Source organism: Pseudorasbora parva, chromosome 8 (assembly GCF_024679245.1).
Source record: "Pseudorasbora parva isolate DD20220531a chromosome 8, ASM2467924v1, whole genome shotgun sequence".
NCBI classification, from domain to species: domain Eukaryota; kingdom Metazoa; phylum Chordata; class Actinopteri; order Cypriniformes; family Gobionidae; genus Pseudorasbora; species Pseudorasbora parva.
The window spans coordinates 21038840-21054053 of record NC_090179.1 but is presented as its reverse complement, the minus strand read 5'-3'; the positions used below and the strand labels follow the sequence as shown (position 1 = coordinate 21054053).

Sequence of the window (15214 nt, the reverse complement as noted above, 5' to 3'; positions counted from 1 at the left end):
TCAGAGGGCATATCATATATCAGCATATCTGAAGAATGATAAAAATACACGTGTATACTTGTAATCAAAAATATATTTCCTCATTCAAACACATGAAAACAACTTTAGCTGAAACATAACATATGGCCAAAATATTTAACACAGATCAGCAAATTACCAAACTAAACGTCTGATAATTTCCGCATGAACACTGCTGGAGATTCTCACATTGCTGATGTCCTGTCTGTCTGTGCAGAGTCTGTGTAATTTTGTTTGGAAGAGTCTCTTGCTCATCTTATCTCAGGATCAGCCCAGTTCCTCACGGGCTTTGCCTTGTTTACGGGGCATCTTTTTACTGCTGCCGTCCTCTAGTTCTTTGTTCTTATAATAATGAGGAGCCACTTCCAGCAGCCAGCTGTTATCGATCTCTATTACCTGAAAGACAGATGAAAGTTTAGAATAAAGCATATATTTTTTAGGGTATTTTTTGGTGGTTGCTAAAGCATTACAATGTGGTTTGTATTGGTGTGTTCACACTTGTAGTTTCACCCCTTCTTCCATTTCTCAGTGGTCTAGTTCTGATGCCCACTGTTGCCACTTTCAGCAGTGCACATTGGTCTGCGACTATGCAGCCCCATACGCAACAAACTGTGATGCACTGTGTATTCTGACAGCTTTCTATAAAAACCAGCATTATTTTGTTGTGCAATTTGAGCTACAGTAGCTCATCTGTTTGATCGGACCACACGGGCCAGCCTTCACTCCCCACGTACATCAATGAGCCTTGGCCGCCCATCACAGTGTCGCCGGTTCACCACTGTTCCTTCCTTGGAGCACTTTTGATAGAGACTGACCACTGCAGACCGGGAACACCCCACAAGAGCTGCAGTTTTGGAGATGCTCTGACCAAGTAGTCTAGCCATCAATTTGGCCCTTGTCAAACTCACTCAAATCCTTACGCTTGCCCATTTTTCCTGCTTCTAACACATTGACTTCGGGGACTTGCTTCCTAATATTTCCCGCCCACTAACAGGTGCCGTGATGATAATCAGTGTTATTCTCTTCACCTGTCATAATTGTATGCCTGATCGGTGTATATAAAGTTTATCTCCTTGCGTTTTACTTTGATCTTTGAAATTAGCTATGATACTCCCTTTATTAAAAGATACAATTTTTTTTTTTTTTTTTTTAAATAAGGTCCAACTCTATCAGGACCAGGTGATTTTACACAATCTAATTTCAATAAAGCTTCATAAACTAGTACACCCAAAATAGGTGAGAAGTTAAATAGCTTTGTAGGGCAAAGAGAAACAAGATACATTTTTTGGATTTGGATTTAGCTGATGGTGTACGATAAAAAACAACTATTGTGATATCTGAACCAATCAAGAACAATAGTTTAATTACAGAGAGTTTAATTATCAAAACAGTTTAATTTAGGAACATACAAAAACAAGAGTTAGACTGGAACTGGATCTAGGCCCGCTTGTTTGGTTGGCAGCACCAAGGTTCAGATGGCAGCATTCACACTTATTCAAATGAACAGCACTAACAGAGCAATCGCACCAGAGTTTGATTAGGTAGTTACTCGAACCAAACCTGCCAAGTGTGAACACACCTTTAGAAGTGGATTTTACAGTGCTAAGCGATTACTTACAGGCTCAAGAAAAAAAAAGAACCAGTCTGTTCAAATCCCTAACACTAAGTATAATGTTTGGCTTCATTAATATTAGATGACAAATATACGAAGAATGTGAAGGATGACTCCATACCTGTCTCATGAACTCTTTGGTGGTGAAGACCAGCTCGTGGTAGATCATCCAGCGTGGCTGTTCCTCAAAAAGTGAGCTGTTGGGATGGACGTAAACAGTCTGCTGGTGTTTGACTGTTTTATAACCTCCTTTACTCAAGCGTGCCGTGTTGTAGAAATATCCAGCAGTCACCGCCTTGGAAGAAAAAACAAGCACATTTAGACAATGATCTGGTGAAGTTGAACTACAATGTTAATCATTTTTATTTGCACAGCTCTCTGAAATAAATTATTCTGATTTGTTAATCGTGGCATTGGAAAGTCAAATAATTTGATACAATTACCTCTAAACTGTATAAATGGCTGATTTCATTAAACAATTAATAAACAGCATCGCAGACAAAATGTATTTGGTCCCATGTCACAAATGAATCTTAGGGTGTTTTCACACTTGGGTCCTCTTAAAAAGAACCAAGACTCCTTTAAGTGGACCAAGAAGTGAACCAAATAAAAAATGACCCAGTTCTCTTTATGTTCACACTGTTCCTGAACCTGAAAGAGGACTCAGATCCTTTTTGGTCCACTTTAGTAGGAATGTGGTACAAATGCTGTTGAATTAAAGGTGCACTATGCAACTTTCTGTCCACTGGAGGGAGCCTATTCAAAACAAAGGCATATTTTGATGACGCCAAGTGAGAGCGCAGTATCTTGGGAAATGTGGTCTTCTTTCGGTGGAAAATAGGATTTGGTCATGTTCATGGATGCAGTTATTAACATTACTGTAGTGTAAAGCAAAGCAGGACCGAGTGTTGTGGAGCTGAGCAAGGCGGCTGGAGCGATTGTTACACTAACACACAGCCCGCGAGCACCGGGACTTTTATTATGACGGGACGGGACACAGTTGCCGGGGGCGCGCACTTCTGCTTTTTCCGGTGATGATTATAAGGTAAAGCCAGCAGCTCTGTTTATCATATTAAATACATTTAAGTGTGTTTAAAATGATGTTATGACGTTCCTCTGTGCGTTCACTCGGCGCTGCTGTGACATGTTCACAGTACTGCTAAGAGTAAAGCGCTTCTGCAGAATAAAACTGAGAGTAATGCAGATATGACGCGATTGACAGGCAACTCGCTCAAATGCTATGCTGAAACGTCCCGGCCCTTGGTTAAAAAAGCAATTTTCTCACAATTTACAAATAGTTGGAAACATTTGGGATATTGTAAGTACTCAACTGAACAAAATATATAACACTGGCCTAATGGTTTTTGGATATTTTACTGATATCTTATTTCTAAAAAAATGTGATATATATTTCTAATTTTCCAGCTAAATTATAGATATGCCTAAAAGCAGCATTCAAGTAAGAAATGGAATAATCACATGAAAAAAAAAAAAACTGCATACATAGCCTATTCTTCACTGATTCTTTTATTAGGCTAATAATGCAGATGTTTACATTCACTTTAGACAAACCTACCTGTCTATGTGAAACTTATGTGTTTTTGACACTTAAATGGAATAAGATGCTAAAGATTGCGTTTATTTCACGTGCTGTGACAGCTGCCTTCTGTGCGTGCGCTTCAGGTGTGTGCACTCGTTACACCATTTTAAACTGACAACGTGCGCAGCCGCCAGCCGTGTCTCAGTTCGGAAGCGGTTGAAATTGCAATAAACAAGTGTATGTTATGAACTAATAATATGTAGAGATTTGTCAGAAGAATCAGCCGTGATGAACAGCCGATTTGTACGGAGGCATCTGATGACCAAACTACATTGGAATTCGCAAACAGAAAATTAAAGTAAGTCCAGGACGGTTTGAGTTCAGACTGCGTGTTTTTAGCGAACCGTACCATAAGATGAGAACGAACCGTAGCCAGACCACCTCCCGAGATGGTCTCGGTTCGGTTCGTTTTAAAGGGGTCTGAGATCGTTAGGAGTGTTCACATATGGGCCAAAAATCAGGCACACCGCGTTCAGACCTCCTGAAAAGGACCAAGTGTGAAAACACCCTCAGTCACCTAACCTGCATTCATCAATGCCAAACTTTATTCAAATATACAAAAGCATTTGCTAAATGTAGTAACCATGAACTAAAAAAGCAACAGTAACACATTCAGTATGCATGTATGCATTCAGCTATTGTGTTAGTATGCCTCTTGAAATACTCTGACGTGGAACTTATATTGTCTTTTTTAAATACTGATGATTCATAGTGAAACTACTCTGTCACAAAACAGGAAGTTCTAAAAACAAAACAAACAAAAAACCATGAGACACAGATTTATTACTGCAATGTTATTTTAGTAAAGTTTGATTGATTTGCAGTTAAAAAAATTACACTTTTCATGGCCTAAAAAGATGTAAACCTTGGCTTAAAGGGATAGTTCACCCAAAAATGTACTTATGATTTACTCACTCTCAAGCCATCCTACAGTGAAGATCAAAATTAGAGAACAACATACAATTTCCTAAATTTCAAGGTCACTGCTTAGTCCTTTTAGAAATTATCATAACAGGAGCAGAAGGGCAGTTTTTTAAACATATTTCACAAGTTAAATATATTCTATATATTATATATATACTACAGTATATACAACTTAAATAAGACAATTGAAAAATAACGTTGGTCAAAATTAGAGACCACTTTCAGATACCTTCAAGCTTTGGGTGTTAATCTGGCACGTGGTGATAATTTCCGTAATAATCTGGGAAACCCTATTTAACTTGAAGCAAACTTTCTAATTTTCACGGACTTTGCAAGATGGCAAGCCACTCTAAGGTGACTGAAACCCTACGACACCAGGGTGTCCAGATGAAGGCCAAAGGGATGAACCTTTCAGCTTGCAAAAGAAGTTGCTCATTCAAAATCTGTAATTTCTAGAATATTGAAGCTTTACAAAGACACTAATTCATTCAAGTACCCAAAAAGGTACACAAGACCAATGCACAAGAGGAGGGACAGGACAATGTGGAGACTTTCAATGTGGAATCGGTTCAACACTGCAGCTGGAATTACTCGCCAGTTCAGAGCTGAACACAGTAAGGATCTGTTTCGCCATACAGTGTCTTGTCATTTAAGAGAATTCAGACTGAATGCTCACTCTTCAGTGACCAAACCTCTCATCAGCAGAAAGAATCAAAAGGCTAGACTAACCTTTGCTGAGGAGCATGTTGTTTGAACAGAGGAGACCTGATCCAAAGTCCATTTTAGTGATGAATGCAAGTTTAATTTATTTGTGTCTGATGAGAAACATTATGTTCGGCATCAAATTGTGGAAAGATTAAACCCAAAGTGCTCAAAGAAGTCAGTGAAAGATGGAGAAGGAAGTGGCATGGTTTTGAGGATGTTTCTGTAGCAGGAGTTGGGCCTATTATACAGCTACATGGCAGAACCTCAGAACCTGTTTATCAGAACCTCCTTCGGCAAAATGTGGTTCCTTCACTGCGAGCATCTCCCAATCAGCCCGCAATTTTTATGCAAGACATTTCCCCGATCACACTGCAAAACGGGGCAAAGCAGATACATGAAAGTGAGAACATTGAAATAATGAAATGGCCAGCCCAGAGTCTGATCTAAACCCCATTGAAAATCTATGTAAAATCATTGGCTACAAAGTTATGGCTAAGAAACCCACTACAGTTACCGAACTGTGGAAGAGACTGGAAGAAGAGTGGCCCGATCACACCGGAGCAGTGTGAGTATCTAGTGATGTCCTGTGGCCGCAGATGTGCTGGGCTCATTCAAAGCAAAGGCCTCTATACTTCCTACTAACTTTTGACTGCTGTAAGTATCACATTTTAGTTGTAATGTTTTTGTTTTTTTTGTACTACATTGGTTATTGTTGTCAAATTTTGATCACTGTGTTTTTGACAAAATAAAGGTTTTTGTTGAAGTACCTTGGTATTCTGTAAAACATGCTACCAGAACAATGGTATACCCACAGCTAATCTTCCCTCAAACTTCAAGCAATGAACATCAACAATATTTCTGAAAGAAATCGAATGTTTCTAAATTGTTCTCTAATTTTGATCTCCACTGTAGGTTTATATGAAATTCTTCTTTCAGACGAACACAATTGAATATAGATATTTTTCTTACACAAACGCATCGCTTCAGAAGGCCTTTCTTAACCCCGGAACTGTGTGGAAGTTTTATCGTGGACAGATGTAGTATTATGAACATTAAAAATGACTCACAGTTACTGCCATTATAAAGCTTGGAGGAGCCAGGACATTTTTAATATAACTACGATTTTATTCATTTGAAAGAAGAATGTCATATACACCTAGGATGACATCATGGTAAATCATGGGATAATTTTCATTTTTGGGTGAACTAACCCTTTAAATGCAATGTAAAAATCACTAGGGAGACGAGCACATGCTTACCTTGATAGGTGACAATGCAAATTGCGCCACAAATTCTATCTTTTTAGCCAGTAAAGGCCACAAGTAAGAGTCTCAAAGTCAAAACTTAAGGGTATTCAGTCTAAAAGGCTAAATTCAACGGCTGTGTATATAAAACTTTTTTTAAATGCTCCTAAGAATAGGCTTAAAGGGGGGGTGAAATGCTGTTTCATGCATACTGAGCTTTTTACACTGTTAAAGACTTGGATTCCCATCCTAAACATAAACAAAGTTTCAAAAAACTAAGTTGGACGTTTGATGGAGTATTTTTGTGTTAAAAATACTCCTTCCGGTTTCTCACAAGTTTCGGAGAGTTTTTTTCGAGTATGGGTCGGCTTGACGTCGACAGAGCGGAAGGTCCTTGTATGGGCCGTACGGGCTCTTCTCCCGGTAGGGTGCGCGCACGCGTGACTAGAGCGAAAGAGGAAATGCACGCCCATAAACACTCTCAGGTGAAGATCCAGTCATCCGTGCAACACTTATGTGGCGCCGCGCTCCACTTTATTCCTATGGGTGACGTCAAATGACTTTAATGCGGCCCGCACAACATTCCGGGAAGGCAGTGCTTTATTTGAACCGATTTGAACGCAGAAATGACGGGAAGCGTCACGCTTCAGTCGTGTCGCAAAAGTGGATCTCTACGGTCACTGCTGTCACAGGACTTCACCAAATCAACAGTTACCAAAGAAGCGTGTTTTTGACAGAGCGGTCCCAGCAATAAATGTTCACGGTCCTGCTTTGGAAGCAGGCGGTGAGTAAAACTGCTTCAAATGTCTAACTTATGTTGTTGGCTATCGTTGTGTGAGTAAACATCAGTAAACAACACGATCGTGTATAACGTTAGTAAATTTATCAATGGAGCATGCGATCTATGGTGTGTGTTTAAATACATTTGTTTAGCTGACCAATATAGGTGTCAGTTTGTTTATTGTAAAACCACCCAAATAAAACTAGGGGAGGTTCTCACAAAGCACGCTTCTTCATTCAAATGCGCTAATGGTTACTCTATTATTGTTCTATGTATAACGTTACACTAGTCTGACGTGCAAAACTGTTTTGCTTGCTGCTGCTTATGTTTAGTTGCATACAATAGTATAAAAGGTGAATTTTTTTATAACTCATTCGTTTACGTTATATAAAGCCTTAAGGTTCTGCATAATTAAGGGCGTGGTTACAAGTGGATAGCCATTTATCCGCCGTCTATAGTTATTGCGTCACCTCAGCTCCGCGCACATCCCGCCTTTTTGCCCATTTTCTGTTATCCGGGAGTGACACGCGTTGACTCGCTCACAAGATGGCAACGCCCAGCTCGCCCCTACTTTAAGCTTCAGAACGGCTTATCAGAATCCTATGGGTGACGTCACGGACACTACGTCCATATTTTTTTTACAGTCTATGGTTTTACCCCCCCTTTAAGGCCCTATCATCTGACGCAATGTAACGACAGGCACAACTAATATAGCCCTTGACTTCCATAGTAGGAAAAAAAATACTATGGAAGTCAATGGCTCCAGTTAACTGTTTGATTACTGACATTCTTCAAAATATCGTCCCTTGTGTTCAGCCGAAGAAAGAAATTCATACAGGTTTGAAACAACTTGTGGGTGAGTAAAGAATGACATAATTTTCATTTTAAAGTGAACTATCCCTTTAACACTCTCAAGGCCCAGAAAGGTAGACAAGTTGTTAAAATAGTCCAATTTTATGAAGCACTGTTTACAACGTAAACTGCGTAGAAGACTGGCACAGGCTAGAACAAAATTGTTGAATAAAGTTGTTATTATTGTTTGTTTTTGTGCACAAAAAAGTATTCTCGTCGCTTCATAACATTAAGGTTGAACCACTCTAGTCAGATGGATGATCTTACCAATGTCTTTCCTACCTTTCTGGGCCTTTAATTAATTAATTAAATTGCTTTCTATGGACTATGGAGGGAGCTCTCGGATTTCATCAAAAATATCTTCATTCGTGTTCCAAAGAAGAACGAAGGTCTTGCAGGTTTGAAAGACATGAGGGTGAGTAGAATAATTTTTAGGTGAATAAAATAAGATAAGTAATAAAATAAGAATAAAATAAGAATAAGCTTAAAATAAGTAGAATAATGACAGAATATTTTTTAGGTGAAATAAAGTAAAATATTTAGAAGCAGAGACCTAGTCTTAACACTTAGGAACCTTTCTGAATCACACTTATTAAGTCTAGGAATAATTTTGACACACACAAGATTAAATTTTACTCTGAGTGTGTTTATACATATGGCCCTGGGTTTATAAAGTTTAGATAGCAATCACATGCAAAGCAGGAGCCATCAGCCCAAACACATTTTCACAGGAGGAAATGCAAGAAAGGAAGCAATGTAGGGAAAAATGAGGGAATCACCTTGCGAATGGGCACGCTGTCACCGTCGGAGCTGCACAGTTCCACCTCGATCCGGTCCATCAACCCCTCCAGCTGATCACGCACATCTCGAGCTCTTTTCATAGACCGGAACTGGATGAAGTTCTCGAAGCACCACTGAGTGGAGTAACCGCTCTCTACCCACTGAAAGAGAAAAAAGACTATTTTTATGAATTTTCATTTCTGCCGAAAATAATTGTGTTGTGCACACAACAACAAACAGTCTGAGCAGTGAAGTCTGATTTGTGAACAAATGACTCTCATGAACAAATGACTCATTCTTACTGATTCACAAAACTCACTTGTGATTTAGTGTTTATAACCGACTCTCTCAATGATCCATAACACATTATAAGTGGTGCAAGGCTTCAAGATTTTCCTATGTTTTTTTCAATTTATGTGTAAAATAAAGCCTGTGGTAAACAACATGATGATACCTTTTGACGTTTTGTTCTACGACGTAAACTGCACACACTCGCACTCCAAAACCTTATTTATTAGAAACATGTTTTCAAAAAGACACATAACTGCATCAAAATTAACGTTTTTGGTATGAGTCTATGCAGTTTACGTCGTAGAACAAAGTATCAACACGCTATGTTTACCACAGGCTTATTTTACACATAAATTTCAAAAACCCATAGGAAAATCTTGAAGGAACCAGCTGCAAAATAGTCTTCCGGGTTCTGGCGCTATCCCTGCACCACTCTTTTTGGTTATAACTGAACATTAAACCACTCTACCAAACGAAAGAAAAAAGAGAATACTAAAAACAAAACAAAAATGGTAAACAGTGCAAGCAGTCAAATCAAATTTGTGAACAAATTACTCTTATGAACGTTTATATGTTTTTAAGAGTTAATAATAAAGATTTGTTTGTGCTTTGAATGAGACTGATTCGGGCAGTGAATTGTTCAGAGGAGTCTATGGGTTCACAACTGACTCCCTCACTGATTCGTGTGAACCGCAAAGTGAACAGCAAACTGCTCTCTACCAACTGACAAAGAGATTATATTTCTTTTCTGGAGACAATAATTGCGTGTTTAGTGCACGCAACAAGTCTGATACATGATCAGATTACTATGACTACTATATGTGGTTTATACTTTAGGTTTGTGAGACTATTTTTAAAGGTGCCCAGTACCCTGGAATGAAAAATGTAATTAACCTTGCCATGGTGAAATAATAAGAGTTCAGTACATGGACATCACATACTGTGAGTCTCAAACATCATTGCCTCCTAGTTCTTATGTAAATCTCGTGAATCCATAACGCAACAGAAAAAAAAGTGCTTCTTAACATAATGCCAACCATGACGCAAACGTTGGGGATCATTTATATGCACGCCCCCAACATTGTCAACTGTCCAAACGTGCATTGTCAGGCGGAAATGGAGCGAATCATCAAAACAAGCTGCTCACATGGACACACGTCATGTTCCAGGCTGTTCAGGAGACCTGAGGACTTTTACCCTTCCCACAGATAAAAAACGTCAAGAGTCATGGTTGATGTTTATAATCCGATACCACAGCAATTTAATTCAAGATCCTTCGTTTGTTCGGCCCATTTCAAGCAAGCTTCGCTCAGCGTCTTAAACTGAAGAAAGTGCCAACTGTATTCCTGCAAGCAGTAAGTAGCGATTTTCCCCACTTATTGAAAATTGAAAGTTTCTTAGAGAGACAGCATTGTCTAGATAACGCAAGATGTAATTACAGTAACAATAGGAAACACCAAGTACCATACAAAACTAAATAGTGTGTCTAATGACAAAGGTTAATATTATTTTGTATTACAAAATACAACCGTAGATACTTTGCTTAGATCGTTCACTCGATTCTTCTAGCAAACGTCACCTTTTCCACCATATAAGTTAAAACGATAGTCATTTGACAAGGCTATTCATTTTGTAAAAATATATGTTATATATTTATATTTTTGAGAACTGAATTATGGTATTTCCTATGATGTTTTTTCCTATTTGTTTTTCAGGTTAGGCTACATCACAGTCACTGCATAACGTTAGACTACATTGTGACTAAAGTATATAAACATGCAATATCCTAATAATGTTTTCAGATCGTCCGTGCGCAAGAGAGAGAGCTTGCGTGCATATGGTTGCCAGATTGGACATGTTTAGATAAAAAACTGAGTGTATATAGGTTACTTTTCACAGAAAAGCTGTTTGGGGGATTTAATTACTGAAATCTGGCAACCGCACAAACACGAGCTCTTTCTTGCGCGCGAATGATCTAAAAACACCAAATAAACAAGTAAGCTGCATTTTATCAATCTCCATTTGAGATGTTTTGCTTAGTGTCGTCATTTAGTCGGTCTTGTTCTGTCAGAGCGGGCAGGACTCACGAGCCGCTTCACTGAACTGCTGTGAGCTGCTGAAATAAGCCAATCAGAGCAGAGCTCAACATTAATATTCATGACTCTTCCAAATAAGGCAAAAACAGAGCATTACATCCTAGGGACATAGGGATGTAAACGGACCTGTAAAACTGTATATGGACATTTTTTTCCCTTAAATAAGCCACATACCCTCTATGTAGATATCAGAGAACAATTTAACATATTGTTTCAAATCATTCTAGGGCACCTTTAAATGGTTGTTCATATGACAATATGTAATTAAAGACACATTATATTCACATTGTTTTGAAGCAATAAAAGACAGTGGAAAATGTATTCATATTTTACATAAAATAAGCATGATGAGGCACAGCTGAAAGGTTAAATGATGAGGCACAGCTGAAAGGTTAAAAATAATTAATAAATAACAATTTGAGATTGAGGTCACCTCAACATGTGACCTTTTTTTCCAATAAAGGCAGAAGTATTCTTATTATATTTGTATCTGTTAGGATCAATAGTGTGAAAGAATTACACTACAGTGAATTTTTACTAAATACAACCATGTCTAAGTTAAATTGAGCAATTCTGCTATTTAATACCAAACAAAACAACTCTTAAATTCTTGATTTTAGGTGCCAAATGCTGCCTATGTCTTTTTTTTAAGGCATTCAATATGGCTTTGTTTCTGTTGTTTGAACAGGCATTTCTTACAAAACATTGTTCATTCCAAAGTTGATGAATTGTACAAGACAAGAACATCCTGCTACAGCATCTACATACACACATGCACGTATGCCTGCACAGGCCTGCATAACCTGTTCAGCTTTATAATTGCACATCTCAGAAGGAAGTAAAGCTAGATGTGATGAGTACTCTGACAACAACAAAACATCTCAGTTACAGCAACTACCAGGTTATTAATATGCTTCAGAACTCAGATTGAATTGCGCTTTGAGTGGCGTTTCCACATGCACACATAAACACACCTGTGTATATACGTTCAGCAGCACCATGTGATCTCCTCCTGGTACCACAAAGTTCATCCTAGCATTGTCAGCATGGACCACTTTGTCCTTGGGGCGGTAGAAAATGGTGTTGTTCACGGACAGCATAGCCGCAATGGTTAGAACCTCCTCAGAGCACTTATAACTTCAGGAAAGAACAAAGAACACTGTTTAAAACAATACAATGAAGACTCTAGGGAATAGGCAATGATGATTAAATGTAAAAAAAAAAAAAAAAAAAAAAAAAAAAAGCAAATAAGCAAAAAATATGGTTTCATGGACACAAAGGTGTTTTTTGCAGATTAGACTCACTGTTCAGAAGCCAGAATCATTTTACTCAGCATGGGGTCCACAGGGAGTTCAGCCATCCTTCGGCCGAGCTAAAGTGATAGGGGAACAAAAGGACGTCAAACCCCTTGACAAAAGGGCTATACACTGGCATTTTCCATGAGGGATATTATAAATGTGCAACTTTAGAGTAATTTATTTATACTTAATTTCCATGTCCAGAACCCTTATTGACAGTCTTTATGTTGAAAACCTCCTTGTAAACGTGTTGTGAACACAACTCTGAGTTCATTAAAGTACGTAAGGGTTAAGAAAAACCGAATGTAGCATAACTGTAGGGTTATAAAAGAGTTCTAATTTGTTTGTTGTTGTTGTTGTTTTCGCACCTTAGTGAGTTCACCGAGGTGGTTGAGGGCGCCCAAAGCGTAGAGTTGCTCCAGAGCCAACACCAGCGTTTCATGAGGAGGAGGATCCATGAAGTCAAAATGAATCAGGTCATTTATGCCTGACACACAGATCAGGAAAAACATGTTAGATCTTCAGCACATTTAAAAAAACATGTTGTGTTTGTTTACAGGGAGTGAATAAGTGGGTCAGGTTAAGGTATGCATAAGTACCAACATAAAGATCGAACACAAAATTGCAATTGTCCTTAGGAAAATAATGTAATATAATAATACAAAATAATTTAATTAATGTTTGATATTCTGTATCAAGTGAGTGAATAAGTGAATAAGTGGGTCAGGTTAAGGTATGCATAAGTACCAACATAAAGATCGAACACAAAATTGCAATTGTCCTTAGGAAAATAATGTAATATAATAATACAAAATAAATTAATTAATGTTTGATATTCTGTATCAAATTTAACGATATCCACAAATTTTTAAGTATTACTTAAAGGTTCACCCAACTGAAGTTATGCGTTTTTGTAAGAAAAATATCCATATTTAACAAGTTATAACCGCCTTCAGCATCCAACTTGCGAAAATAGAGTAACGCCTCTCGCAGTTCAAAATGCTTACGTTAAGTGCGATCGCACTTTTCCATAAGTTGAATGCGGAAAGCGTGTTAAATATGGATATTTTTCCTTACACAAATGCATTGTTTTGCTTCAGAAGGCATGTATTAACCTCCCGGAGCCTCCTGGAGCACTTTTATAATGGATGGATGCACCTTTTTGGGCTTCAAAATTTGAGCTCCCATTCACTGCAATTATAAAGCTTGAAATAGCCAGGACATTTTTTATATAACTCTGATTGTATTAGTCTGAAAGAAGAAAGTCATATACGCCTAGAAACCTAAGTTTCCAAATATTTTACATACATTTAGCCAACTCTACAGACTTAAACAAACAAACAAAAAATTCTTCACTACATTCAACTGCTCTTTGTAATGCCTGCAGTGCATTTAAATCAAGCTGATATAGATTTGTCATGGTAAAGTCATCAAGACAAACTGATTCATTCATGTTTACCGAGACTTTTAAGCAGCAGAACCACATTTCCTAGGTTTGTTCTCTGGATCTCAGGGACGGTGGTCTCCTCCATCTCATGTTTAAAGGCCCATGCGGTGTACAGCCTAAAACATTTCCCTGCTGCCACTCTTCCTGCACGACCTGCTCTCTGATTGGCAGAGGCCTGTGAGATAGTAAAATACATTATCAATCTCTAATATTACACATCAATGACCATTTAGACCTTCAATGAGAGAGCATATTAACTGATCCTGAGGTAGAAAAGCTAAATTCTTTTAATATGACCTAAACAAGTAACTCAGAAAGAGGAATGATTGTGACAACAGATAATGACCTCATGCCTCTGTTTACACTGTCCTACATTCAGACCGAATCTTTAAATTAAAATAATGCTAATAACTATAATAATAATTTCTATGTAACAACAATTGCATACATGTTAATATGTAAATGTGTTTTTTATCTTTAAAATACTGCTTTACTTGTAAAGTTTGCTTTCTTCATATAAAAATGCCATATCATGTCATTAGTAAATCTCTAAGCATGACATGTCTGAATACTTTTGGGTCCATGGTACTCTTTACAGATAAATGTGAGAGAATGTTTTTTGTTGCTGCTTGAAGCTTGTCTTACTCGTGAGCAGGGTGTGACAATGAGAGATTCCATTCCTGTTCTTGCATTGTAGCTCTTTTGTTTGCAGAAACCAGGATCAATCACGTAGATGATGCCGTCAATGGTTAGAGACGTCTCTGCGATATTTGTGGCCACCACAACCTGCAGCAAAAACACAAACAAACCATAAAATAAAATGGTTTCAAATAATACTTCAAAAGAAAAAAAATTACATAAGAATTTATATTATATTCTGTCTAATGCCATAATTGCACATTGGTGGTGGTTCCCCCTTCTATGTAAAGTGCTTTGAGTGCCTAGAAAAGCGCTATATAAATGTAATGAATTATTATTATTATTATTATTTGTATTTGTAGCCTTCCACAGACTTCAACAGACATGCTCCCCCTGCTGGCTGACAAAGGGAATGGTGTTCTTACTTTGCGTGCTCCAGGTGGAGTGGGATTGAAGATTTTGGCTTGCATGTCTGAGGGCAAGTTGGCATAGATAGGCAAAACAAGGAGCTCAGATATCTTAGAGCCCAGTCTCCTACATCTCTCCTGTAGAAGTTCACAGCACGCCTCAATCTCCTCCTGTAACCCCAGAGGACACAGTAAACATCAATATTACCAATATAAATATAGTCTAGAGTAATATTAATGACCCACTTTTTGTAATAAACTGTCCCGATATAATACAAATTACGTCTTTCTGCCTCATCACACAGCTTTTCCATCTCAAAAAGCCTCTCTTTTTTTGTGGGGTGTCAGGGTGACACAGGCTTGTATTTAGTGTACATGTATGTGATTTAATCAAGATTCATTCATAAAAAAAACTTCATGGACTGTTTTTACAGACTGTCATGACATTTCTACACTATCAACATCACAAATCTATAAAATTTTAATGTAGCTTTTGGTAGCCTGACAAGCCAGACCCACA

The 15214-nt window shown here is 38.0% G+C and overlaps 1 protein-coding gene across 1 annotated transcript in view; it reads right to left on the bottom strand.

Moving 5' to 3' along the window:
• Nucleotides 1-55: 55 nt before the first annotated feature.
• Nucleotides 56-15214, bottom strand: part of dhx16 (DEAH (Asp-Glu-Ala-His) box polypeptide 16) — a 32794-nt gene continuing 17635 nt past the window's right edge. Inside the window, exons 13-21 of the mRNA XM_067450349.1 lie at nucleotides 14713-14865; nucleotides 14294-14434; nucleotides 13661-13823; nucleotides 12570-12688; nucleotides 12208-12275; nucleotides 11878-12040; nucleotides 8516-8677; nucleotides 1752-1925; nucleotides 56-414 (exon numbers count right to left, since the gene is read on the bottom strand). Of these exons, the coding sequence (XP_067306450.1) occupies nucleotides 286-414; nucleotides 1752-1925; nucleotides 8516-8677; nucleotides 11878-12040; nucleotides 12208-12275; nucleotides 12570-12688; nucleotides 13661-13823; nucleotides 14294-14434; nucleotides 14713-14865 (1272 nt within the window). The 3' untranslated portion in view covers nucleotides 56-285. The remainder of the gene's footprint in view (nucleotides 415-1751; nucleotides 1926-8515; nucleotides 8678-11877; nucleotides 12041-12207; nucleotides 12276-12569; nucleotides 12689-13660; nucleotides 13824-14293; nucleotides 14435-14712; nucleotides 14866-15214) is intronic.